Source organism: Martes martes (genome assembly GCF_963455335.1).
Source record: "Martes martes genome assembly, chromosome: 12".
Taxonomy (NCBI): domain Eukaryota; kingdom Metazoa; phylum Chordata; class Mammalia; order Carnivora; family Mustelidae; genus Martes; species Martes martes.
The window spans coordinates 94,706,685-94,733,201 of record NC_137900.1 but is presented as its reverse complement, the minus strand read 5'-3'; the positions used below and the strand labels follow the sequence as shown (position 1 = coordinate 94,733,201).

General features: G+C 65.3%; 1 protein-coding gene across 2 annotated transcripts in view; it reads right to left on the bottom strand.

The window, feature by feature from the left end:
* BRD3 (bromodomain containing 3) overlaps positions 1-26,517 on the bottom strand; it is a 33,676-nt gene that overhangs the window by 6,718 nt on the left and 441 nt on the right. Inside the window, exons 2-9 of one of the 2 annotated variants that reach the window (XM_080819351.1) lie at positions 11,709-12,033; positions 10,819-10,956; positions 9,971-10,118; positions 8,951-9,165; positions 6,728-7,099; positions 4,050-4,178; positions 1,744-1,935; positions 589-830 (exon numbers count right to left, since the gene is read on the bottom strand). In XM_080819351.1, coding sequence (XP_080675477.1) covers positions 589-830; positions 1,744-1,935; positions 4,050-4,178; positions 6,728-7,099; positions 8,951-9,165; positions 9,971-10,118; positions 10,819-10,956; positions 11,709-11,921 — 1,649 coding nt within the window. In that variant the 5' untranslated portion in view covers positions 11,922-12,033. The remainder of the gene's footprint in view (positions 1-588; positions 831-1,743; positions 1,936-4,049; positions 4,179-6,727; positions 7,100-8,950; positions 9,166-9,970; positions 10,119-10,818; positions 10,957-11,708; positions 12,034-26,517) is intronic. The other variant, XM_080819352.1, reaches the window with a different exon arrangement.

Sequence of the window (26,517 nt, the reverse complement as noted above, 5' to 3'; positions counted from 1 at the left end):
GGATGCCTGGGTGGCTCGGTTGGTTAAGCGGCTGCCTTCAGCTCTGGTCATGATCCCAGCGTCCTGGGATTGAGTCCCGCGTCTGGCTCCCGCGTCTGGCTCCTTGCTCAGCGGGGAGCCTGCTTCTCCCTCTGCCTCTGCTGCCACTCTGCCTGCCTGTGCGCTCGCTCTCGCTCTCTCTCTCTCTCTCTCTCTCTGACAAATAAAATAAATAAATAAAATCTTAAAAAAAAAAAAAAAAAAAAAAAGATGCAACGCCTCTAGAACTTCTTGGCCCAAAGCAGGAAAACAGCCCCACGGACTTGAGATGCCGAAGTCTGTGGCAGAGAGTGCGACCACTCCAGGGCCCAAGACCGAGAGGCTCACCCCACGGAGAGCTGTGGGATACTCTCCAGAGCTCAGTCTTGCCCCCAGAGGCCTCATGTTGTCCCAAAAGATGGGAGAGACAAGGACCACCCAGCCCCCAGCCCCTTCTTCCACGTATCAGCCCCGTGTCCGTGTCACCGGGGTTCGCAGCCAAGCGTGAAGGCCCAAACCCGGACCCTCCCACCACGCGAGACACATGACCCTGGGCTCGCCGCGGCCCACCTGCTGGCCGCGGCCGTGCTGCCGGCCCTCTTGGCAGGAGGCTTCTTCGGCTGGGCCTGCTTGGCCGGCGGGGCTGCCTTGGCCTTCTTCTCGTCCTCGGGCCTCGCCTTGTGCCTCTCCCGGTCCCGGTCCCGGTCCCGGTCCTTCTTCTTCTTCTCCTTCTCCTTCTTCTCCTTCTTCCGCTTCGGCTTGTTCACGGGGGCCTGCGACAGGGCGGCCAGCTGCTCGTGCACAGCCTTCAGCTGGAAAACAGCGCGCGGCTGAGCAGGGCGCCCTGGGGCCGGCCCAAGGGGGCTTTGGGGTGCCCTCGAAGCCACCTCGAACACGTGGGAAGGCTGAGCCGGGAGCACGGGGCCACGCTCCACGGTCGAAAGCCAGACGGGTCCAGGAGCAGTGGGCATCGCAGCCCCGTCTGCCCTCACGAGAGCTCCCGGGCCCCACCGTCCGGGCCCCACCGTCCTCGCCGGAAACATGGCGCGTGGGTGGCTGAGAGGCCGACCTGGGAGCCTGGTGGCACGCTCAGGCCAGCACAGGGGGCACGGTCGCTTTTTCTCCCCACTTAGGATTCTTCCGACAAAGACAACCCCACATGGAGGTTCATACGTCTGTACGAAGGTTTCCGACCGCTCCGTTTAGAAGCCACTGCCACGTCACATGGCAGACAAACCAGGTTAAAACAATCCGGGCCGGCAGCTAATGCGCACCGCGCGCCAGTGCCTACCTGGCCGCGTGCGAAGCGCCCACGCACTTCCCATCTCAGCGACCCCTGAGCGGGCCGTGAGGGGCTACCGTGAGCTGCACCTCCCAGGGGAGGAAACGGCGTCACAGGGCCTGCGCTGCCGGGCGGCTATGCCCCGGGCCACCCTCCCTGCAGCGCCACCTCTAACGAGGCCCAGCCCCCAGTCAAACACCAGCCCCCCCCCACCCCGCCGCTGGTGACCGCGGGCCGCTCGTCTGTTCTCTCCTCCCCATTGGAGGCCAGAGTGGGGCCGCCTCCTCCCTGCGGCAGCCTCAGAGCCGGTGCCCACTAGACACGACGGCGACCACCTCGGCTGAGGTTCCGCCCCGCAGGCTGGCCCGCCCCCCGCCCTGCAGCGCTGCACGCGCCCCCCCCCCCAGCGGCCCCCTCCCCCGGTCCCCGGCCCCATGGCACACCTGCTCCTGCAGCTCGGCCAGCCGGGTGGCCCGCTCCTCCTCCGAGTCGGAGCTGCCCGAGTCCGAGGAGCTCTCCTCACTGCTGCGGCTGCTCTCGGCGCCCTTGCTCAGCACGGGGGCCGCAGGGGCGGGCAGCGCCGGCGCCTCCACTGGCTCGTCCGGCATCTTGGCAAACCGCATCTCAAACACGTCCTGGGGGGAAGCAGGGGCCGCCTGAGGTCCTGGACGCCCACGGGGGCAGCCCTGGGGGCGGGGGACCCAGAACTTAGCATCCGTGAGTGGCTTGCTCTCCTGCTCTCCCTCCCTCCTTCCCTGTCCAGGCGCTGAGTGCCGGTCCAGGGGCAGGGGCCACGGGGCCACTAGCCACAGATGCAGCCTTCTAGGACTGGTCCGCGAGCCCTTTTTATTAAGCACACGAGCCTCCTGCGGGAGATCTGCGTGTCCTCTGGGCCTCAGGGTCAGAGACCCTACAGGCTGCCGCCTACTGCAAAGCAGCCAGAGTGCCTGTGTGTCACCTGTGACCTTTGTGGGGCCCCCAGCGGCCGCGTATGGAGGCCCGTGGACGCTCTCTCCCGCTCCTCGCCCAGAGCTTTCCCACAGCATCACCTCTCATTCCAAGTTATGCCCAGAAGTCGGCTCCGAAAGCAAGAGACCGGTCCCGTCCAAGCTGGCGTTGGAAAGCCCCTTGCCAGCTCGCACAGAGCAGGACCCAGGCCCACAGGGGCACCTCCCAGCCAAGGTCCCCTCTCCTGGAAGCCCAGGTTCATTTCAGATGGGGGCACACAGCCACGTGGGAGCTCCCTCCCTGCTAGGCTCCTACCCCCGTGAGCTCCAGCTCACACTTGTGAGATGCCAGCCCCCTGGTCCCAGACTCTCCTCCTGGGGTGAAGACACCCCCAGAGGCACAGATGTGCACGGCGGGCCGGTCTGCCCTTGGCCCATGGCTGGAGGAGCACTGACAACAGAGGCTACCCCGTGCGGGCTCCAACCCCGGAGCGGGACTGCCATGCCTGCTCAGTGCACTGGGAATCGTGACTCACAGCCTCCGTGGCCAAACTGCTGAGAGCCAACCCGCGGGAACAGAGCCAGAGCCGCTGGCCGCCACACGCTGCCGGCACCCCTGATCAGCACCAGCGCCGCCTGGCTTCCTCCTTGAGCTACAGCAGGCTCAGGCGTGGCACAGAGCCAACGCGGAGCCGAACTGGGCAAAGCCCTCTTGCTCCCAGACACAGTGGGGCGTGGTCTCAGCGTGAAACCACAGCTCCTGCCGGCTTCTGGGCATACTGGGACCCCTGGGCCTACTGCGCCAGACTCCGCCGGGGGAGCCGGTCCGCGGAGGGTGCGGCCCGCAACAGCAAAGCCTGGGAAGGGCCCACATGACACAGGAGGACCAGCGGCACGAAGAGCGCTTCTCCCTCCTCCCTGCTCTGGGCGCTGGGTGGACACCGCGAGCCGCCTCACCGGGTCTTCAAAATGGTTTGCAGCGAAAGACCGGGAGCATCTCACGCGACAAACAACCCGTGTTCTGGGGAAAAAAACTGCTGGAAGGGTACAGAGATCCACAATTTTTACTCTTTCCTCCAAAATTAAATCCCCCAATTATGTAACATTTAAAATTTTGGTGCTGCTGGGGCACCAGGGTGGTCCAGTCAGTGAAGTGGCCCACGCTTGGTTTCGGCCCAGGTCATGACCTCCGGGGGGGCATCGAGCCCCGTGCCGTACTCCGTGCCCAGCGGCGAGTCGGCTTGGGGTTCTCTCCCTCTCCCTTCCCCCTCCCTCAACTTGTGCTCACTCTCTCTCTAGGATTGACAAAAATATCTTTAATATTTCGGTGCCGTTATTAATAAAGGCAACAACACCCATCATGAAGAGAGCACAGCGACCCACCCAGGGACAGGCGGGCAGCACCCAGACTTTGGCAGGTCACGGGACCCGGGCTCCAGCAGCCTCACTGGGAGGCTGGTGACAAAGACCCCCTCGCACAGAGACCGCAGCTGTGGGAAGAGGGACACCCGCCTTCTTGGCCTCCCCTCTCCCTGCAGGAACGTGCGCCTGCAGCTCCCGAAGGGCAGAGGCTGGCCCGTCTGCCACTGTGTGCCCGGGAAGCAGGCCTAGAGCCTGGCCAGCGCTGGGCGCTGCTCCGGAGAAAGGCTGTTGTGCGGGGCAGACTCTCCCATGGCCATCAGGGCCCCACGTTCTCCAGGAGGCCTGCATCTTTCCTGGGGGCCTGCCCCGGGATGCTGGTCACCGCCCCCGCCCCCGCCCAGTGCCCAGAAGGCCCCTCCGCCTGATAGCACCTCGGTTACCTGGAGCTTCCTGGCCATGGCCACCACCTCGTGGTCTGGGGGGTTGTATTTGTAACAGTTGGAGAACATTAACCGGATGTCGGCGGCAAAGCCCTGAGCGTCTGGGTACTCGCGGCTGTCCATCTTCTTCTGTAACACACGAATGACAGGGGTGAGGGGCGCTGCCCGGCACCGCAGGGAGACCCACCACACGGCCGCCACGCACGGCCAGCCTCACACCACGTCCCCCGGAGCCCAGAGGCAAGTGTGGGAGCGGGACTTGAGGGCTCGGAAGGGACGCTCCGGGACCCCCAGAATCCTGGCTCCTGCAGCCGCCACGAAGCTCTCCTCGCCCTGCCAGCTCTACGCGCTGCTAACTTTCTGCACAGCGAAGGCCCTGACAGGAGGAGCTCCGGGGGACGAGGAGCTTCCGGCTCCGGGTGGGGGCTGGGTTTGGTCTCCCCAGTTCACGGGTCGAGACGCTGACTTCCCGTCTGTGAGAGTTCAGGCGTTGTTGGCCAGCCTGCCCCTCACAGCCCAGCAGGGGAGGTGGGCTTGGCGCGGGTGAGACAACGGCAACGCCCCCGGGGAGGACAGAAGTGCGACCACTGACGGTCACTGTGGGGTGGCACTTACAACGAGCTGCCAGCCAGAGCCGGTGGAGGGGAGCGGCTCGCTGAGGCAGCGAACTCCCCGTGTCCGCACGGGTTCGAGCAGAAACTGTCCGTCAGGGGCCCCCTGGCTCTCCTGGGGGCCGTGTGCCACTGGACCCCGACAGCACAGGCGGGAGCCTGACCGCTTGTCTCGCTTGCACCTACAGGGACACTATCGTGGAGCTGGGGGTGGAACGCAGCCCGACACCAGAGCCTGCAGCCTTTCTTGTGCCTTGGGGACGCACCCCTGCCGATCACAGACCGTCGGTCAGCTCCCGGGCTGCATGGCTCCGGCCCTCAGCACAGCCTCCCTACCCTGGGGAGGCCCAGCTCGGGAAGACAAAAAAGCACGTGAGACCCTCTCAACCTCTGCCAGAGTTCCAGGCTCTGGCCCCAACGTGACCGCTGGCCACTCTCCCGGGGGAGCAAAGGGCCCAGGGGCTGGGAACACACAGGCTAAGGTGCTTGAGGGGCCCGAGGACAGGCGGTCAGCTGTGTGTCGTTCCTCACTGCTTCCCAGATGATGGGTGTTTCCAAAAGGTAGCACCAGAGCAAACTGCCTGCGTGCAAGCAGCCCCCCCGCCAGGTCCCCCAGCGGGACACAAGCTCAGCCTGCGGGGACACCGGCACACCAGGGCCGCCCCCACCCCTCCAGTCTGCCACTCCCTGGCTGTGGGGCGCGGACAAGTCACTGGCCTCTCAGAGGGGCAGCACTGTTAACAGCGCCCTCGTCTGGGTGACGGGAGCTCTGCCGTCTCAGCGGGAGGTTCGGGGAGTCAAAGATGATGGATCCGAGACTGGTTCCTCCAGCCGCTCCCGCGGGCCCTCACTCCCTCCAGCCTCAGCTTCCCCATCCCCAAACAGCAGGGGTCCGTGCGGATGACAGGCCCTGCCCCTGTAACCCCTACCCCAAGTCCCAGCCAGGACACGTGTGGGGAGCCCCTATCTGGGGCTGAGGGGGCGGGCCACCCGCTGCTGCCCAGAGCCCGGAGCCCACAGACCCACAGCAGGGAGAGCTCGGCCTCGGACACGCACCTGGGAGCCCCGTTCCTGCTGCCCCAGAGTCAAGACCGGCCAGGAGAGCCGCCTTGGCTGAGAGCAAATCCAAACCACGGTTAGGAACCCCCCGGAGAGAGGGCGGCGCTGTACTCTGCCCTCTACCCGCCTCTGCCTCTCTGGAGTCTTCGCACTTGCTCTCAGCTGGTGCCAAGTCCCGGGGACAAGGCACCGTCCAAAGGAAAGGATGTTACCAGGCTCCCAGCGGGGGGCAGGACGGAAGGTATCGGTCCCCGGCGCAGTTCCCCAGGCACCAGCGCCCCACACAGCCAGGTCTGCCCTCCCGAAACCCCCAAGCGCCACAGGGAAGGCTCCCGGAAGGAGATTCTGCCCCAGCTGGCATCACGGGGAAACCAGGTAGAATGACAGAGACCAGCTGTTCAAGGGCCAGACCCTCTCGATGGACAGAGGCAACCGCCCCCTTCTGGGAGCACCTTCCGGGGCTCCACAGGCAGCTCCCAGAGGCGGCGGGCTACTGTCCCCAGTGGCCAGGGACCAACACCAGCTCGGAATGCCCCCCGAAGGAGGGCAGGTGGACTGGGGCCCCGGCCAATCGGGGGGTCAGGAACCCCACCTACGTGGGCCCAGTGTTTAGTTCGCTGCCGCCAGGCTCTCTGTTCCTCATGGCCCAGCACAAGCCCACTCTCTGCTGTACACAGCCAGCCGGACCCAGAACAAAGCCCACTATAAAGCCTAGGGAGGAGCCCCGGGCACAGGAGGCCGGGCTCTGGGCCTCAAGTCCGCTACCCCCCCTGCTCCAGGGCCCCTCTCTGGCCGGGGCAGCGGAGGGGGCGGGTCGCCGGAAAGCCCATCCTTGCGGACGGTATGGAACCCACCCACCGAGACAGGACACAGGCTCCCACGGGGCAGAGGGTGGCGAAGCCCCAGGTTCCGTGAGGGTGGGCGGGACGCACGCACCTTCGTCCCAGCCCCATCTGGACCCGTGTGCCCACACCCTGCTGAGAGCCCCCGGCAGGCACCGTGCGGTACCTTGACGGTGCTGAGGTCCATCGGGTGCTTGATGATGTCGTGATAGTCGTGCAACTCCAGAGCCTCGGCGTCCACCGGCTTGTAGAAGGGCCAGGCGTAGGCCGCGTGCTTCTTGGACAGCATCTCCTTGAGGATGCTGTCACAGTGCCGCAGGTGCTCCGACAGCTTGCCTCTCTTGCCCGCATGCTGCGGCACCTCGCCGTCCTCCAGGTCCTTCTTGGGTGGCTTGATGGGGCGGCCCCCACTCTCCCGCCGTGCCACCACCTTGGCCTGCTTGGGGTCTGACAGCGGCGGGGGCGACTCGCTCCGGCTGGCGGTGATGGCGGACGTCGTGGGCGTCGTGGTGTCTGCTTTCCGCTTCACGCCCTTTTTCTGCGACGGCGACACGACCGGTGAGCCCCAGGACGGAGCACGGGGCCCGGGAGCGCGAATGCTCGCAGCCGGTGCTCCCAGAGCACCAGCCGCCAGGTACCGAGCCAAGCGATGACGTGCACAGCCTCACTCGGCCCCGGGTGGCACCCCGCGCTCTGTGGGACGCCGAGGCTCAGAGGGGCCACATCTCAGGCCCAAGGTCACACAGCTGGTGGTGGGAAGGCTGGACTCAGAACCCACCCCCCGCCCCAGAGCCGCCCCTCCAGGGACCCCTCTGCTCGACCCCAGGCCTCCAAAAGCACGCCTGAGCGGCGTGACGGGGGGGCATGCAAGTCACCTGCCCGAACCCCATGCGGGGGTTCCAGAGACAACACAACCGAGGTGGACCTGGCGCTGGGATCGTCCCCAAGCGGGACTCAGGCTAAGGGACAGCAGGGACAGACGGAAATCCCTGCTTAGAACGGCCAGTGGGAAAGGCCAGAGGCCTCCAAGCTGGAGCACCAAGGACAGCTGTTGTGCCGCAGGCCGAGGCCAGGAGGGGGGCCAGCATGCGGGGCAGGGCTGGGCAGCAGCGGCGGGTTGGGGACCAAGGACTCCCGGGAGCTGACTGGGCAGGTCTGGTCCTGAACCCCAAAGGCAGTGGGAGCCACAGAGAGCTGTTGTCCGTAACAGGAGGGAATGTTAAAAGGTCCACAGAGCCTTCTGTGGGTGTGTGCAGGGCACACACTCGCACGGGCTGTGCCCTGAGCACGAGGGTCCCTTCAGGCACCGCAGCTGGGGCCAGAGGCATCATGGCGCGCCCCGCAGGCAGGGCGTCCCCGAGACCAGCTCAGCCAGCTCCCCGCCTCTCAGACTGGCAGAGGGGCCCCTCGGAGCCACGACACCCAGGCTGACGGCCTGACAGTGACCTGCTCTCTGGGGCGCCACCGCGGTCTCTGCCCCAGCAAAGCCGCCGCCCCCAGGCTGGCAGGGGCACGGCTATCCACAAACACGTGTGGGCACCCACAGGACACCAAGCGTGCGCCACAGAGGCCCGGGGGAGCTCACCCGGCCATGGCAAACAGGACATGCTCCAAAAACAGCTGGGCACGGTGTAAGGCGGCCGGGCCGGGCGCCGCCCACAGGTGCAGGCAGTGAAGGCCATGGGGGAGGGAAAGCAGCGGCGGGGCGTTACCTTGGGGGGGGCCACTTAACCCCCCCGAGCGCCTGCTTCCTCATCTGTAACCTGGGGGAAATACTGTCTGCCCCACAGGGCCGCTGTGAGGGGCAAACGGAAGACAGACGTCAGCGCCCGGCCCGGGGCTGCCCTGGGTCTCACAAGGAGCCCGGGCTCCGAGCCCAGACCCAGCCAGGACAGCCCCTCCATGAAAGCTTCCGGCCAGACCCGGGAGGCAGACGGGCTGGAGCTCATACTACCGGGGCGCACAGGGCAGGCCGCGGCTGCTGGCTCCTCACCACGCACCCGGGCCACTGCCCTAAGTCCACGTGTGAGCCAGGGGGCTCCGGGACCCGTCCACCCTCCCCTCCCACGCCTTCCCACAGTGACCCATGCACTGCAAAGGCCAGGGCTTCAGGGCCAGAGAAACGGGGGTTCAGCGCAGCCCGCCCTCACCAGCTGTGTGACCTGCAGCTCCCTGAGCCTCCGTCTCCCCATCCGCGTCAGGGGCGACGGCCCGACCTCGGGCACAGAGAGCACCACTCCAGAGCCACGTGTACCAAACACCCACTAAGGAGGAGGTGCCCAGGGACAGGTGGCAGATGGCTCCTCTGCCTGCCCCACACCTGCCCGAATCCAGGAACCCCGGCCTGGCAGTCCGACGGCCAGCTGACCTTGTCCCCAGGGACACTCACCTTGACTACAGGCGGTGTGGGAGGGACCACGGGGATGATGGGCGTCGAGGGAGGAGGCGGGGCAGCGGCCGGGGGAACGGGGACCGACGTGATGTTTGCGGTGATGGTTGGCACTGGGGTGGCAGCGATGACAGGCGTCTGGGAGACAGTGGGGGGGACGCTCTGGAAGGGGGTTGCTGGGGAGACGGAGGACACGGCCGCCACTTGCTGCGTACCTTGAAGAGAGCGGAAGGACGTTGAACATGCTGGGCTCTAGTTGCCAGCTAGCTTCCAAAAGCTTCTTGGACCAGCCCCTCCAGCCAGAGCACATCAGTGCCAGGGAGTCCCCCCTCCTGAGACCCCTGCCCCTGTACCATGGCTGCCCCCACGGAACCGGCCTCCACCGGCGCGCACCCAGACCAGAGTCTGAACGAGGACACCTGGAGCAGGCCCAGACCGGGAGGAAGAGCCAGGCCTGGGCCCAAGAAACCCGGGGCTGACTCAGACTCCGCCAGTAACCAGCTGGACGACCCGGCAGACCTACTTAACCACCCGCAGTCCCATCTGCAAAGTGGGATGGCTGGCACTGGTGGGGACCCACCCCGGCCTCCAAGCGCTGGGGTGCCTAGCCAGTCTCTCCATCGGGGCACACCTCTGTTCCCCGTTACTGGACCAGGTAAGACCCCCAGGGCTCCTAGGGCTCATTCTCATCCCACACCCCCAGCCCTCCCCAAAAGGTGACACGGCCCCTCTCCTGTCCCAGAGCATACAACACCTGCTAGAAAGGCAACGTCCTAGGGGGACAAAGGGACCTCCTGTCCAGACTTCTGGAAGAGGTGGCCTCAGCATGGGGGTATGGCAAGACCAGTCTCCCCAGAAGAACAGGCTCAAAGGCAGATGGCCAGCTGCGTTGCCCCAACTTCACAGACGGGGACGCTGAGCTCAGAGGGGCTGAGGGACTCGCACAAGAAATGCTGGTGTCATACTCCAGGTGGGAGGGGGGGTGTCAGGACAGAAGGACGGCACCGTCCACCCCATTACCTGCACTCTGGGTTCCTGCAGCCGGTTTCCGGCCTTTGCCCTTCGGAGCAGGGGGTAATAATTCAACTTCCTCCTGGGGCATCTGGGCCACTTTCTGCAGAAAAATTTTCTCTAAGGCTTGGGCCATTAGCACTATGTCATCTGTGGGCTGAAGACACAGGGAGAGCCAAGGTCACTGGTTGGGCAAGGGGCCACGTGCTTGTAAAGACATCACTGGTTGTGGCTCAAGAAAACATTTGTTCAAAAATCCCTTCAGAGATTTGGTAGGGCAGGCGGTGGGGGAGGCGACAGGAGCGGATTTCACCGTGGAGACTCTTGAAAGAATCCCGAAAACCAAGAGGAACAAGAACCACCCTTCAGCCGACCCCACGCGGAAAACAGAACCTTCCGCTCAGTTCAACTCCACCTGTCCGTGCTGCGGCCCGTCGCGATCGAAAACAACGCACCCCCCCCCCCCAAGTCAGGACCGCATGGGCTTTCCCTCATCTCCTCTCCTCCCCGAAAGCCGTCGTGACCACGCGCTCCCTGGTCCTGCAGTGGCCTGGCCACGTGGGGTGGCTGCACGTGGATATCACGGCGCCCGTGAGCGTCCCAACAGCTGGGCTTTCGAGGTCCGAGGGCATGAACAGTGTGAAGTGTTTGGTCTGTAAGCTCCCCCCGCAAAAGGCCGCTCCAGGCTTCACTCCCCCCTTGGGGGGAGAAGGGCATGGGCAGCACCTGAGACCCCCAAGTGGGGACTGAGGCCCGGGGGTGGCACGGCCCCCACCCGCCGTCTGAGAGCTGCTCAGGAACCAGAGCTGCCCGCCCCCCCACCCCAGCCAGCAGTGGGGAGCCGCGAGCCTTCTTACCTTGTTATAAATGTAACAATTTGTAAACATGGTGTTGAAGTCCTGCATACACTCACTCGCGCTCCAGTAATAATTATTCTCTAGTCTCTTCTTAATAGTCCCCATATCCATCGGGTTTTTTATGATTTTATGATAATCCTGGGAAAGAGATGTTCAGAGGGACCGTCAGCAGACTCTGCGGCGCAGGGTTCGCCATCCCCGAGGGGGCGACCGCACACGGAGCATCTTCTCGGGTGAGCTGGGCACCAGGGTCAGGCCAGGGGACTGCCCTGACCTGTCTGGTCAGCTGAGGGCCAGTGCGGGGTCTGGGGCGAGCACCCGGGCCCACATGCACCCCCCGCCACACCTCTCGCCCAACAGTTCCACCTGGATGGGTGGTTCTGAGAGACGCTCGGAACCGGGCAGCCGGGGCCGGAGCGGATCGGCATCATGGAGAAGGGGCCGAGACCCCTCCCAGACTCCAAATCCAGGGCCCACCGGTGACCGGTGTGCCGAGCTGGGCCCAGAACCCAGGCCACCAACGAGCGGCCCAGGCATTCCCTGGACCATGCTCGGGGTTTTCTCTATTTGGGTCCAAAGAAGAAACCCATCAGATGACCTGGCCTACCCCCGAAAGGGGGCCACAACCCGCACTGAGTACCTGACCGGGGGGGGGGGGGGCAGAGGCAGGGTTCTACAGGAGGGTACAGGGGGACAGCAGAGAGGCGGGTTCCCCCTGCTCCCTACACTTAGGGACCACCGCCTTCCACACGCCCACACCCCTGAGCAGCCCCTTCGCTCCTCTGTCACCACGGGCCCTGGGCTGTGCCTGGCCCCAGAGGCAGTCCTTCCAGGACGGGGGCGACAGAGGGGAAGGGATGCCGGTGGGTGGGGGAGGGGAGGGCGCTCACGGGCAGGTTCAGCTTGATTGCATCCACGGGCTGGTAGAAGGGCCAGGCGAACTGGTGTTTCCAGAGCGTCTTCACCACCACATTCTGCATGTACTGTAGCTGGTTGGTCTTGCGGCCGGGCTTGGCGGGGTTGGAGACCTCCGGCGGGGGCGGGTTGACTGGGCCCGGGGCCGCCGAGATCCCCGTGGGGGCGACTGTCGTCGTGGTGGACATCCTCCGCGGCGCACTCACTGGCCGTCACAGCAGCGGCTCGGGGAGGCCCTGGCTTCCACTGTGCTCCTTTTGGAGGCCTGACATCCCATTTCTGGGCCCGAGCGGGCAGCACCTACAGGGAGGGGGTTGGCAGACACAGGCCGGTCACCCAGGTCCCACCGCCCTGCCCAGCCTCGCAGGCTCCCGAGTACGCCCGAGTGGTCACGGTGAGGCCAGCTCTCATCACTCGTGCCGCTCGCCATGCTCAGCCCAGCCCTCACCTGTCACAGACCCACAGTCCAATCACTGCTCTCAGGCTGGGGCAGGGACGTGACGTGGACACGGGCTGCCTGGGCGGAGGGGGGGGGACAACGCAAGGGCGGGAAGGTGGCGGTCCAGGCACACAGCCAGCAGTGGGAGGTGGCGGCCTGGGATGTGGCCTCTCCTGGCTCCCTGCCCACCAACGGCCTGCCTGCTGGGGGCTGACTCGGACTGTTCTTGATCGTGGCAATTTTGGGGGAATGATCCACACGTAGAGAGCGCTCCGGCATCGACCCCACACAGCTAAGCCAGCCAGGCAGAGCGTTTGCGGACCCTTGCGCAGCGTGCGGAGCCGGGCCCTTCGGGGCGAGGTTCCGACATCACCACGAGAACCAGAGCTGGTTTGTGATGGCAGGCGGAGTGTGACACGCCCAGCCCCAGGGAGAGGGGGCGGGCGGGAGGACACGCACCTCACGCTGCCCTCTCAGCGAGTGGGGGGGGCTGCTCCCCTCCCCCACCAGCTTTCAGGAGTGCTGGCCGGGCTCAGGCTGGGAAGGAAGACAAGCAACAGGCCAGTCCCAACACCAGAAGCCCTGCTGTTTCCCGGATGGGAGCTGCCGGCCTCGCTCTTAGCTGTAGGGCCCAGAGCAGACTGGGGGTCACACATGGAAGGGGAACACCGGGCCATGTTGGTATGCCCTGCCACACTCTGGGTTCTCATGCCCGTGTCATGATATCCAGACAGGCTGGGGCTGAGCGGCACCCCCACCACGCGCGGGGCCCGATGGGACCAGGGGAGAGAGCAGCACCCTTCCCGCAACTTGCAGAAGCGGCTCCGTCTGGGGAGCTGGTTAATATCCTCGCTGGTGGCTCGCCACCTGCCACGTGGGCGTGTGTACACCCAAGTAATTGGCACCTGCTACAAAGCACTCCCACCAGAGTGAAAGGGTTCACCAGGACAGCAGGTGCGTCTTGCCCACCAAGGAGACCTGCTCTGCATTCAAGGGACACCCTGGAGCCCCTGCGAGGTGCCACGCCCATCATGCCACGCCCATCATCCCGGGGAAGCCACGGCCCCTCCGCTCCTCCACACCTTCTCCTGCTTCTCCCTCCAGCCCAGCTGGGGCCTTGGCACTGTGAGCACGGTGCCCGCGGCTCCCACCAGCTGTGGCGCTGGGCCGGCTCGTGCTAATGGCAACGAGGGTGGGTCTTCACTACCAGGAAGCGTGGGAGGCTGGAGCAAACCCGGGTCATCCCTCCCGCCCCGCCGGCCCGCCCCCGCCCCCAGCAGATCAGCAAGTGCAAACCTGGCCTGAGCACCAGCACCACCTGCTGCCCCCCCCCCCCGGGCCTGCTCCCCCCCACGGGGCCTGCTCCCCCCCCACGGGGCCTGCTCCCCGCCCCCGGCCCTGCTCCCCCCCCCACGGGGCCTGCTCCCCCCCCAGCCCTGCTTCCCCCCCGCACCCCGGCCTGCTCCCCCTACCCGGGCCTGCCCTCCCTACGTGTCCAGCGGGAACACAGAAAGCCAGGGAACACTTAGAGTGCAGCCAGGGCCCAGACAAACACAGGGTGGGGGGAGGGGTCACGGGCCAAGGTACAGGCCGGCCTCCTCCAGGCACGAGGTCGGACAGGCAAGCTCAGTGCAGGGACAGGCTCGGGTGGCCACCAGGACTCGAGGCGGCCTCAGGGCCTCCCTCCTCCAGCTCCGGCCACACACAGGAGCACCTCCCCCAACCCCGCTGTGAGGTACGTGCCCGGGGCAACACAGCAGCTGCCAGGCCCCGAGCCAGGCGCCTGGAGGGGCCTCCTGGACTCCGCCGCACACCAGGCCTCCCCGCACCCCCCCACTGCCCAGCACTGCCAGGGGCTCCCAGACCCCACTGCCGGAGCTCCAAGCAGAGTGCCCGGCGTGGGCACGTGCTCCCTGGAGGCACAGGCCCAGGAGTCCTTCCACAGTGGCCCGAAGGGCAGCCTGGCTCCGGCCCGACATCACCCTCCCCAGTGGAGTCCGTGAGGCCCAGAGGGGACACGTGCAGAACGGGCCGAGCACCCTCCAGCACCCACGTGCCCACACCCTGCGGGCCTGCGCACCACGAGGAGCCTGCGCTCCTCCTGCGAACGCTCCACTGACACAGGGCAGGACACCCTCCACCCTCGACCTCCTGCAGCCACCTGAGGACGGCCGCGCGGCTCGTGGTGTCCCCTTGGGGTGGTGGCGTCCAGTCCTCTGCCTCTCACAGCGCTCGGCACCCCAGGTACCAGCTCCACGGCGGGGAGGAAGGGCAGCCAGAGCGTAAGAGGTTGCCGGCCCCCCACAAGCCCTGCCACCCCTGGTGCCAGGATCCACCTCTCAGGTGGAGACCAGCAAGGGGACAGTCCGAGAGCTGGGGCCGAATGCCCCCAGAGCCTGACCCCTGCGAGCCGCCCCGGCGAGAGAGGAGGACTCAGCGAGGCTCCCCAGGGCAGAAAATGGCACAGGTCACCCTGTCCCCTCTAGGGTGTCAGGCAGAGTGAGTGAGTGGTCATGTCCGGGTGGGAGCACACACACCATCACCCTTCTTAGGGGTCCAGGCCTGGGGGTCAGTCCCTTCTGCCCCAAGGACAGCGGGAGGGCAGGTCCCCGCAAGCAGAGCAACGGCGAAAGCCTGGCTTTGCCTTTTTCCCCTGGGCGCTTCTCCAGGCCGGACACTGGTGTCACAGATGCTGCCGAGCACACGGGAGAGCCACGGGAGAGCCACGGGCCGCCTTGGGAAGCCCCGGGGGAGGCAGAGGACGGAAAAGGGCCTCGTGGGGGCCTGCAGGCATCAAGCCCACCGCCACGCACGCCGGCCCGTGAGGACAGGGGCTCTCCCCTCCGCGTGCATTTCTGAAGATGCACGTCGTGTTCAGAACAGGCTTTTTTCGAGACAGGAAGAGTGCAAAGTTACTCCTACTTTGAAAACCAGCTGGGGCGCCTGGGTGGCTCAGTGGGTTCAAGCCTCTGCCTTCGGCTCGGGTCATGATCCCAGGGTCCCAGGATCGAGCCCCGCATCGGGCTCTCTGCTCAGCGGGGAGCCTGCTTCCTCCTCTCTCCCTCTCTCTCTCTGCCTGTCGCTCTGCCTACTTGTGATCTCTCTCTCTCTGTCAAATAAAAAATAATAAAGTAGAATGAAATAAAAAAAGAAAACCGGCTGAAGCACAGATCAAGCCCGCCCGACCGCGCACTTGCCCAAGGGCTTCTGCTCCTCCTCCTCCAGGGTCTGGGGATCGGGGGACGGCCGAGCAGCCCAGTGTGCTCCCTGGAGGGGAAATCCTAGGACCACCATGAGCCTGAAGGAGGGACTTGCAGTCAGCAGCGCTGCCCGCCCCAGGGGTCCAGTTGGCCAAGGCCGGATGGCCCGGACAGAGCCCACCTGTCAGCGCAAAGCACAGAGACAAGACGGGAGTAAGGCGGGCCAGCCACGGCTCCGGGCCCGGCGGCACGCAGGTTCACATGGCTGCCCCTCAGCCTCCCTTGTCCAGGTCGGCTCAGGGCTGCACTCTGAGACCGGGAAGTAAATGCCGTTCCAGAAAGAAATTAGAACTTGAGAGACCACTAGCCAGCCCTCCCACAGGGTCAGCTATGGACTGAAAGTCAGGGACGGAGTGCAAAGCGATATGGGGTTCAAAACGGTGTGAGGTATAGCTGCATGGAGTCATGCAACACCAGGTCTCAGGGGTCCACTCGTCCCCCCAGGTGCCCAGAGTGCCCCAGGATCCTTTGGTGTCCTCAGGAACAGCCTCTCCCTGCAGTGTGCCCGGCACCCATCTCACGCCCCGCCCTGTGTAATCGCCCCAACATCCTCGGCCCAGCCCAATCTGCTGCCCTCCGGGGTCAGGCTGGAGGGAGCAGACAACAACAAAAACAAGAAGCACGTTGAGCAGTTGGCCACGGCCACGTTGAGTGGTTGGCCACGGCCAAAAAAGAAGTACATTGAGCGGTTGGCCACGGCCACGCTGAGTGGTTGGTCACGGCCACGAGCCCGTCACCCCTGCTGGTGCTGAGACGCTCATGTGACCTGAGGTCAGAGTGACCGAGCCCACTCACACGACAACGCCAAGGCTCCTCCCCTCTTGGGGTACTTCCTGAGCCCACCCACACAGGCGCTGGGGGACATAAGCCACGGTGCCGGAGAGGGAGGCACGGAGCTGAAGAAGGGAGACGGTTCTGCTGTCGCCACACCAACATCAAGGACACCTGGCAAGGAGGGCCGTACAGAGGGCGGCCAGGAGCACCCATGGGGCCTGCCACGGCAGGGTTCTGAACTCAGCTCCCCTCACTGTTTACCTCCGGCACTGCTGTCACCCACTGAGTGCTCCCAGCCCAACCCTAAGGACAGAGAGGCGGATGCCGTGGCTTTGCAGCCCCAAGCATATATAGGCCAGGGAGCTGGGTGAAACCAGCATGCCGGGCTGGAAGGAAGGGAGCTGTCCTGGTTCCCAAGTCACCTAGGGAGGGGACACGGCACAGCCACGGGTCTGGGACCAGAACCTGAGGGTCTCTCCACGCCCACATGCAGGCACTCTGCAGGCACGGTGAGGTCACACGTGGGACAGGTCATTAACGCAGGTCCACCTCCGATAAACTCAGCCTTCCTCCTCGCCTCCGTGTCCTAGCGGAGCAGGACCAGCCCCTCAGTGTCCTCCCAACTGCACGTGAAGGCCAGCCATGCAGGGCAGCGTCCCGCAGGAGAGGCAGGCAGGCCCCTGCAGCACCCGCCGCTCGCGCCTGGGCCTGCGTCTCCAGGTGGGCACTGGCCCCCTTCAGCCCACCAGGCTTGGGTCCTGTGCGGGAACATGGAACCCCTACCCTGCCCCTTGGCCACGGCAGGCTGGGGAGAAACGGCCGGGCAGAAGCCTGGTCCCACTGACGGGCCAGCTGCACTGGCTGGGGACAAACAGGAGGACAGACAGAAAGCTACCACAGGGGCCAGCTTGGCCAGCTCCTGCGTCTACCGGCAAGGACCTCCAGAACCCACTCTTTGAGAGAGTCCCTAGTGGGACACCCCAGGGCCCCCAAATCATGAGGAAAGTAAAGGCATTCTGGGGCCCCGAAAGGGTCTGGCCCCATCTTGTGGCCCAACCCTGTTGTGGCTGGATGGGGGACACCAACAGGGGGGTCACGAAGGAAGAGAAAAAGCCCAGCTGGGACCCCATTGTCTGGGGCTCCCCCGTCAGCCTATGGCAACACGTATTGCGTACTGGTCACAGAAGGGAAAACTGAGGCCCAGGGCACTCGAGCTAACGGGGGGCAAGGCCAGCTCAGAGCTTCACACCACAGCACGGCCTCTTGGGCAACCAAGGCCCCCAGGGACACCCCTGCCGCTGCAGACAGCCTGAGAGCCCCAGGGACACCTGACCTCGCCTCAGCTCCAGCACCCACCCGGCTCAGGACATAAGCGGGAACACCCGCCACCACCACGCCTCCCTGTGGCCGAGACCTGGCGGGACGGGGCGGTGGCGTCTGACGCTGCTCATCTCCTCTCCTGGGAGCCAGGCGTGTCCGGACTGAGTCTGTCAGATTTCAGAACCGAGGGAGCCCACCGTTCTGGCGGATCTCTCGCACACATACCCCCACCCCCAGAGCCTGGAATGACGTCCCAAATCAAACACACTATTCCGCAAGGAAACACAGGAATTTTCACCCTAAGGATAAATAAAGATCACACCCTTTTGTCTGCGGCCAAGGGTCAGGTTCTGCAGCAGAAGAATCAGGGGGAAAGCTCCATCCTGGGAGTTTCCAGTGTCCGAGGTGGAGCCGATGGTGGCCCCGTGAGAGGATGGCGGCCCGTCCCCGGCCCAGCCTGGGACTCCAGCACGTCTCACAGAGGGGGACAGGCCTGGGCCGCTCCACTGGGTCCGGCAACCACGGGTGAGCGAGGGCCGGTGGGCAGCGGCGGCCCCCCGACCCCAGCGGCTGAGGCAGTCTGCAGAGACGCCCGCAGGGAAAGGGAACGGAGGGACACCGGCCGTGACTGTGCTGGATCTTTCGGAGCCCATGTTAATGCCCCAGCGCGACAGTGGTGCTGCGGTTCTACGTTGTCTGGAGCCGTCACGCTTTAGAGACAGGGACGCAAAGTCTTCTGAAGGAGACAGATCCGGAGCTCGTGTCCCGACAGTGGGGGTGGGGCCTGAAAAGGAGCCGGGGTCTGGAGGAGACAGGACAGGGCAGAGACCGAGCACGCTGGGGGCCGTGCGCGGGACCCCCGCATGCATCTGCACCGAAAGCTCCCACAGCCTCAGAAGGAAGAGGGCGAACCCCGCTTTCCCTTGGGTGTTCGAGGGCCCTACACCCCCTACGCCTCCGCAGTAGCCGTGAGATCAGGGGAACACGACCTTGCTCCCCACTCACCTGGGTGGGAAGGGGAGCCCGTGCCTGGGCCGGGCAAGTGCAGGGGCCAAAGAGACCTCAGCACCTGGAGACCAGACACGGACGGAGAAAACCTGGGAGCTGCAAGGTCTGCCCTGCACCCCCAGCTGCCCCCAGGGGGGCGGGTGCAGGTCATGTCTTCGGGGGTCAACACCCTGGAGCAAAAACGTACAGCTCCGGTTCACTGAGGTCGGAGCCCACCGGCCCGCCTAACGCCAGCTGGCCGGAAGCCATTCTTCTAGCACGGGAGCCTGAAGGTCCGGAGGCCCCCGTAACACGGGAGCGGTTAACGTCACCGTGAAGCCTCCCGGTGGCCAGGGAGCCTCCAGCCTGTGAGCTCGGGACTGTCAGAGCACAGCGCTCGCCACGCACCCGCCGGCTGCCGCTTCACTCCAGAAAGCTATTTACGGCAGACAACACCCCCCTGGGGCGGGCAGCACTCCCGGTCATGGTCACGGAGCCGGGACTCCCAACTCGGCCACGGCCGGCAGGGAAGTGGCGCTCCTTCCAGGGACGGCCAGGAAGCCCTCGCCGAGTGCCCGCTCTGGGCGAGGCACCGCCGGGCAGGGATGGAGCCCAGTTTCTCAGTGGGGAAGACGGAGGCTCAGACAACCTGCCCCATTTCCCGGGGGGACACCCGCCAAGCCAGGAAGGCAGCACGTGCAAACCGGGTGAAGGTCAAAGTGCAGACAAGCCGCCTTTGACACAAGAGGATCTGAAACTGCCCAGAGCGGAAACTCAGACAAACCACAGAAACCCTCAAACACAAGTGAAAGCCAGAGATCCAGAGTCCTGGCAAGACCCCGAGGAGGGTTTCTGAGGTGGGCAGCTGGCAGGCGAGGGCAGGGGACACTGCCTGGCCAACCCAGCCACGGGGCCACCCATGCCCCACAATGAGGGGCTCTGTGCCGTACACTGGGGGGCGGTGGGAGGCAGCCCCCTGGCCCTGCAGGCTGCGGGCCACCTCCCCACCCCATCCCAGGGGCCTGGACTCAGCCTCTGGGACTCCCTCCTCCACGGGGAACTAGAAACCTGGAGAAAATGCAAACATCCACCCGGAGGCTCGCTCGGCCCACGGGGAACATCAGTAAAGACCTTATTCAGGGTCCCTGGACAAATGAGGACTGGGGGCCTCTGCCAAGTGCTACTGTGGAAACACCGCCGTGACGGGGCAGCAGGCGCAGCAGCCCTCCCCGGCGCGGACGGGACATCCTGCCGCCGAGCCCCAGGTGGCACCCACAGGCAGCACCCAAGGCAGGCAGAGCTGGATGCTCCCGGCTGGCCGAGACCGCGACCGAGGCCGTCGCCAGATGTACCTCCGGTCCCCCGGTGGGGGGAGGGGGGCGAGGCTGCGAGGGCGCAGGGCTGACATGGCTGGGGGGCATTTCCAGGCTGGCCTGGCCCAGAGCAAAGAGCCCTTATTTGGGCCTGGGTCGGGGAGCCCCAGCTCTCAAAGGGAGCGTCGAGGGGCCATGGGGAAGGGACAGGGTGAGGCAAGGCTGCACAACTCCGGGGGGGCCGGGGCTGCAGAAGGGCAGGGGTCAGGGGAGGTCCTCAGGAGGCTCCCAGTGTGGGGAGCACCTCAGGGGCGTCTGGAAGGAGACTACAGCACGTCCTAGGGGGAGAGGAGGCCCCTAACCGACGCTGCCACCGAGAGGGGTGATCGGAGGTAGGAGGGAGTCCCCAGTCAGGGCTGGGGAGGGGGACCTGGGGCAGGGCCCGCCTTGTGCCGCTCAGATCCACCGCTCCCCCCGGCACCGAAGGCGTGCCTCAAAAACTCAGCCTCCTGAGGTGGGTGCGGGTGGGCTCACTCTCTCTCTGTGCCCCTGCGGGTGTCCGTGCCTGTGGGGGGCTCCCCCACTGCCACACTCCAGTCCCGGACTCCTTGCAGTCCCCCCCACCGCCCGGCACGGCATTGGTGGGGGGTCCCGTGAGCTCCTTCTTCTAGGTGGGGACAGAGGCTCAGGGGCACAACCTCAACCAGCCGGAAAGAGCAGGGGCGGGCCGTGAACAAGGCCAGGCGCCCCACACCAGACTCCCCGCTACCGCCTCCCAGAACCGTCCTACCCACCCAGTGGACCGCAGGCTGCGTACCGCCCCAGAGCGGGGGCACCTCTGCTCCGGCCGGGCGAGCCCTCCACGGGGCTCATGCTGAGGCGTCCTGGGGCTGGGCGTCCTGCGGCTGGACATCCAGGTCTCGGGAAACAGGATCCGTGAGGCCAGGGTCAGCTTCCGTGACAGACGGAGCCAACTGCCTCCTCCTGTGGGGCCAGGGGAGGGGACCCCCGGGGAACGGACGGGCAGGCTGGGCCCACCACCCGCCTGGCCCATCTGGCCCACCACACCCTGCCCAGGCAGAGAGCCGTGCAGCCCCAGCCGGGGCCCTGAGCCTGAAAGGTCTAGGTCACACCAGCTGCCACCAGGGACCTGCCCCCCGGGGGCCCAGTCCCATCCAACGTGCAGGCCGTGCACCGGGTCTCTGGTCCCCAGGTCACAGGGCCCCAGGTCCAGTGTGCAGATGGTCTCACGCGCCCCTGTGTCCTCTGGGCTCTGCACACACAAAACCTGCGGCGCCCGGGCCCCCAGCCCACCTCACGCTTCCTCGACCCCGTGTTTGCTAACGTCAGAGTCCTCTCCCCACCCGCCGGCCCTCCGTGGGGAAGCCAAACTCTGAAGGCTCCGTTCTTACCCAAACATCCGGCCCAACTCAGACCTGAGACCCCAGTGCAGGAGACGCCTCCGGCCCTGCCAAGCAGGGCTCACGCGTGGGGGGCCAGGCTGTCGCGCCCCCTCACCTCTGCAAGGCTCTGCCCCCCTAGGTGTATTTACCGTGGCCGCCCCCTCCGACCCCAGGAGAGAACACAAACAGGGCTCCAGGGACGCCTCTGAAGGGGCGCGAAGCCCGGGGACTGGGGGAGCTACACCCCTGGACACACCGAGTTCTGGCCTACCGGCTGCCTGGCGGCATTCCTTGGGAGAGTCCCAGCAACACCCACCGGCACCCCTGCAGGGCACCCCCCACGGCCAGGCCACAGGCTGCCCCGAATGACACCTTCCATGGGTGACCCACAGCTCAAAGGAAACGGTCCCCAAGGGACAACGTGAGAAGGCCGGAGGCACTGGCATCCACACCTGGGCCTGGATGGGGGAGGGGAGGCCCAGCCTCTCTGGGTCAGTCCGTCTCCCTGAGGACGCCAGAGGGCAGGGGATCCCGCACACGTGTGGATGCGGGAGGCCTGGCCCCGTGAGCACCGAGGTTCGGCAGGCCCGCGGCTCCGCCCACCCCACAACGGTCTCGAACAAGACTCTGGCAGGTCTAGCTAGTGTGGGGTGCAGGCCTCGGGCTCTGGTGGGATCGATCCCAGGGAGACGGGAACATCTCTCCTCTTCGACGGGCTGACGGGGACCAGGCCATGCTCAGATGGGCGCCACGTGACAAACCAGCACAGTCCTGGGCTCCCGGGGCAGCATTCCGCAGACGACGAAGGGAGCCCAGGGAGTGGACTGCCACACCTGGCGGGTCCTGAACCCGACTTGCCCCAAGCAAACCAGACCTCGGCCCACCACGGCCTGGCCTCTGCCCTGAAATATGTCCGTCAAAACAAAGGGCATGGGGCAGGGACCTCCTGAGTGTCCGCCTCCCCTCATCATAAGATAGGTGTTACTACAGCCCAGACACACCGGAAACACGGCCAAGGTGGTGAAGTCCCTGCAGCCCCAGGGCTCCCCGGATGTCACCGCCCAGGGCTGGTGTCACCACAGTCCTGGCACCCCCCAAAGTCACCACCCAGTACTGCTGTCACCACCCAGTACTGCTGTCACCACAGCCCTGGCGCCGCCACCCAAAGTCACTGCCCACAGTACTGGTGTCACCACAGCCCCGGTGCCCCCCAATGTCACCGCCCAGTGCTGGTGTCACCACAGCCCTGGCGCCGCCACCCAAAGTCACTGCCCACAGTACTGGTGTCACCACAGCCCCGGTGCCCCCCAATGTCACCGCCCAGGGCTGGTGTCACCACAGCCCTGGCACCCCCCAAAGTCACCACCCAGTACTGCTGTCACCACAGCCCTGGCGCCGCCACCCAAAGTCACTGCCCACAGTACTGGTGTCACCACAGCCCCGGTGCCCCCCAATGTCACCGCCCAGTGCTGGTGTCACCACAGCCCTGGCGCCCCCCCCATGTCACTGCCAAGTACTGGTGTCACCATAGCCCTGGCGCCCCCTGATGTCACAGCTCAGTGCTGCTATCACCACAACCTCAGGGCAGCATGTGTCCCAAGCTCCTCCTCCCCCTGGCTGCTTCAGCCCCTCCTGACAGGCCTCTAGGGGCGGGGGCTCTGTCATCCCATCCCTGAGGACAGTCACCTGGTGGTCTGTGTCCCTAACCCCAGCCCCACTACTGGCCTGGCGAGGGCCACCTGGAGGCAGCTAAGACAGGGCCACACAGAGGGGTGCACGCCGCCTTATCTACGGGCCCACAGCCTTCAGAGCCCACGCTTTAACGCCCAGCCCCTGGCACTGGGCTGGCACCGCGAGCGCCCAGTCAACATGAGGGCCGGCGAGGCAAGCAGACGGCTAAAGCTGATCGAGCGCCCCTTCCTGAGGCCCGAACCACTCTCTCTGCCCCTTACGCCCGCACTGCACCCTGTGACGCGCTCCAGTCACAGTCATTGCCCAGGCAAGGCATCACCTCAGCTCTTCGTCACAGACCTGAAATGGGTCCTCCTCCTCCTGGTAACCTGTCCAAGGGTCTGGACGCACGGAACTGCGCACGTGGTCCTGCCTGTGGGCAGCGGCCACTAGGACAACGGCCAGCAGGGAGGATACTCCCACCTCCGAGTCCTGGGGCTCCCCTCGATCAGGGACCCGGAGTCCCAGCTCCTGGGACACGGTACCACCACTCCTGCCACCAAGCCCAACTTCAATCACACGCAGAGAAAATGGATGAGGGACACCCGAACTGTCACTGCCCTCCAGGTGACATTTTTCAAAGAGCCAGAAAAGTACTTCCAAACACCTCGTTAGCTTCGGACGAGGTCCCCCGTAAGTCCTGGGGCCTGTGGCAAGGAGGGAGGGCCCTTCCTCCAAACTGCATTTCTCAGCTGGCTGTCACTGGAGGTCATGGAGGCCCTAAAAAGGAGGTCAATTCTAACTCTAGAATACCTAAAAGCTGGTGAAAGAAATACACACTCACCCACAGCACTGAGCCGGCAGAGCCGAAGGCCTCTGGCCACACGCAGGTCCCCATTACCTCCACTGTGTACATGCATCCAGGAGCCAGACTTCTAATGTAAACCACCACCGTGTGAATGATCCTGAAACGTGACACTCTGCCTTTAAGAGCCCCCAAGCTTCTCAGATGGCAGGAGCACAGGCACCTGGGCAGGAGTGCAAGCGCCAAAGGGCTTCCTGGCCATGCCAGCCACCACCTGGGCACCTGGACCGTGACCGGCGTCCCCTGACCCAAACACACCAGGCAGCCAGGGCCTGCCTGGCCACCCGTCGGTCTCTCCTGCCCAGACAAAAGGGCTAAGCCTCAGATGGGAGGGAAGAAGCGCTCCCAAGAAGACGCAAGTGGCCGGGACCCCCCAGGTTCCCAAACGCAAGTCTGCAGACAGCAGGGTGCCGCTTTCTGCCAGGATGCGCTCACGTTTCCTTGTGAAACAAAGAACACTTCAACTGGCTCCCGGCCTGCTGATGCAAGGGACACAGGGCCTTTGGGGTCCCACTGGGTATAGTTCAAAGGTCAGCTAGGGAGGGAAAAAAGGAGGACCGGGCTACCTGCCCAGCCACACTGCTGAGCCGGCTGCCTGAACCGGCCCCCCAAATCGACGAGCTGCAGAGTGGCTTCCGGCACGTTCCCAGCAGCAGCAGCAGCTGCCTGGTGGGCTTTGGGTCTGGGTGGGCCCCCACCTCTGGCCTGACCCCAGCTTCCTACGGATCCACAGAGGGAATACGGCTCTCCCAAGAAGAGGAGGGCCACCAGGGGTGGACAGAAAGCCAAAGAGACACCGTGGCCGGGCAGAGAGGCAGGGTCCTGTTAGTCCTGTGCCAACCACTCCACTCCGGGGGCCCGTGCGCCCCAAAGAAAGCTCCCGCCACCTAGAACCAGGAAGTGGCCGTGCACCTCACCACTTGCTGGGCACACAGCTCTGGTGTCTGGCAACTCGCCAGCCTGCAGGAAGAGGGCACAGGAAGGAGCCGCTGGCTGCAGCAGTGCACCGGGCTGGGCGGCACACGCCCCCCCCCTCCACTTTCACTTTCTGCCCAGGACTGCCCGTGAGTCAAAGGCGGGAGCAGAGTGTTTACGATTCCATCCTTTATGCAAAGCTCACTTCCAAAGCACGAGTGAGCTGCTGCTGAAGGAAATCAATTACTCTACTTCCTAAAAACAAAACAAAAAATCAAAACGGTGCCGAATGTCCACCCGGAGAAAGCATCATAAGTCCCTCCTCCCCGGATGTCCCCATGGCAGGGCTGGGGCTGGATGGAGGCCTCGGAGGAGCTGCTGGGAGGCCAGCTTCCCGATGCCCAGGGGCGGAGGCATGCCCCCTCCCACCAGGTCTCCAGAAAGGCCAGAGAGACATGCCCCTCGCCTCCAGGCGTCACCTCCTGTCCCTCCCGCCCCACGCAGCGTGTGCCCTATCTTTCCTGATCTGTAACCACCAGCACACATCAAGGCCTCAAGACAGAAAAGGGCAAACACAGAGCTTTATTTGCAAATGAGAGGCCACACTCAGGGCTGCTGGGAAGGGCCCCTGGAAGGAGAGGAGAAGGTCCCTAACTCCTGAGGACTGACCCCCCCTTTGCACAGATTCAGACTTTTTCTTGACTACTTTAGAGGAAAACTACTCCCTCCAAGAAACGCCAGGCCAGGCCACTTTCTGTAGACTCGAGGACCTACCCGGGCCACTCCATGGCCCCAGGAAAAGAACCCCTATCTTAAAAGAAAGAGTAAGGGAGACAGCCGACGAACCTCCCTTCTCCGTCCTCAGCGGGGTTGGGAGCATGACCACCAGCCAGGACGACTTCTTCCCTTGCTTTCCTTCTGCTCCTCCAGCCCGTTAGTCGGCCTACAGATACACAATACCCACCCTCCTAAGTCTGCAACCCACAACCAAGTTGACCAACAAGGGAGGGGCACCAGTTCCCCACCTCTGGGTGGAAAGCTTTCAGCCAAAATGAAGGGTCGAGGGGCACTCAGGGAATGGGCCCAACCGAGGGAACTCCCCGGAGGAACCCGTCCCAATGCCATTCTGTGTCCCAGCCTCCATCTCTCCAAAATTGTCCCTGGGCCCCGACCGAAAGGAGGCCGCCCAAGGCCTCCACGCCAGCCCTGCCCCCATAGGAGCGACCGGTAGAGAGAGGAACCCCCCCCCCCACCGAGGCCCCCGCTTTATTCACCCGGGAAGCCAGCAGGGCCATGGAGACGTTCGAGGTTTGCCTGGCGGGCGTTCCTCCCCGACGGGCTTGGGCCATGGTCCCCCCGTGCCCACCCGAGGGGAAAGGAGGGGAAGCACCCCGCTCCTCCCGCTCCAAGTCGCCCTCGCCTGGATGAAGCGCTTTGCGGGCTGATTTGAAAACGGGAACTGGGTCTCCTCCTGGCCCGGCTGCAACGACCCAGCAACTCGAAGGGGCTCAAAGTCACCGCCGGGGCCCTAACTCTGGGAGGAGGCTGCCCCCGCGCCACTCCGAGTTGGGCCCAGGCCTGGTCTCGCCCCCCGCCCGGCGGCGGCGCCGGGCCCCCAGCGCGAGCCCCGAGGGGCCCGCGGCCAGGGCGGGCGGGCTCCGGGAAAGTGGCGCCGGGGCGCACGGCGGGCCCGGGACGCCGCCGCGCACCTTCCCCTCCGCGTCCTCCCTCGCTCCCCCTCCGAAAGATGGCGGGCAGAGGAAAGGGGGGAAAAAATCCCTTCCGCGAGGGAGGGCGCGGGAGGCCGGGTTGGCGCGGGGCGCGCGGGCCGTGCCAA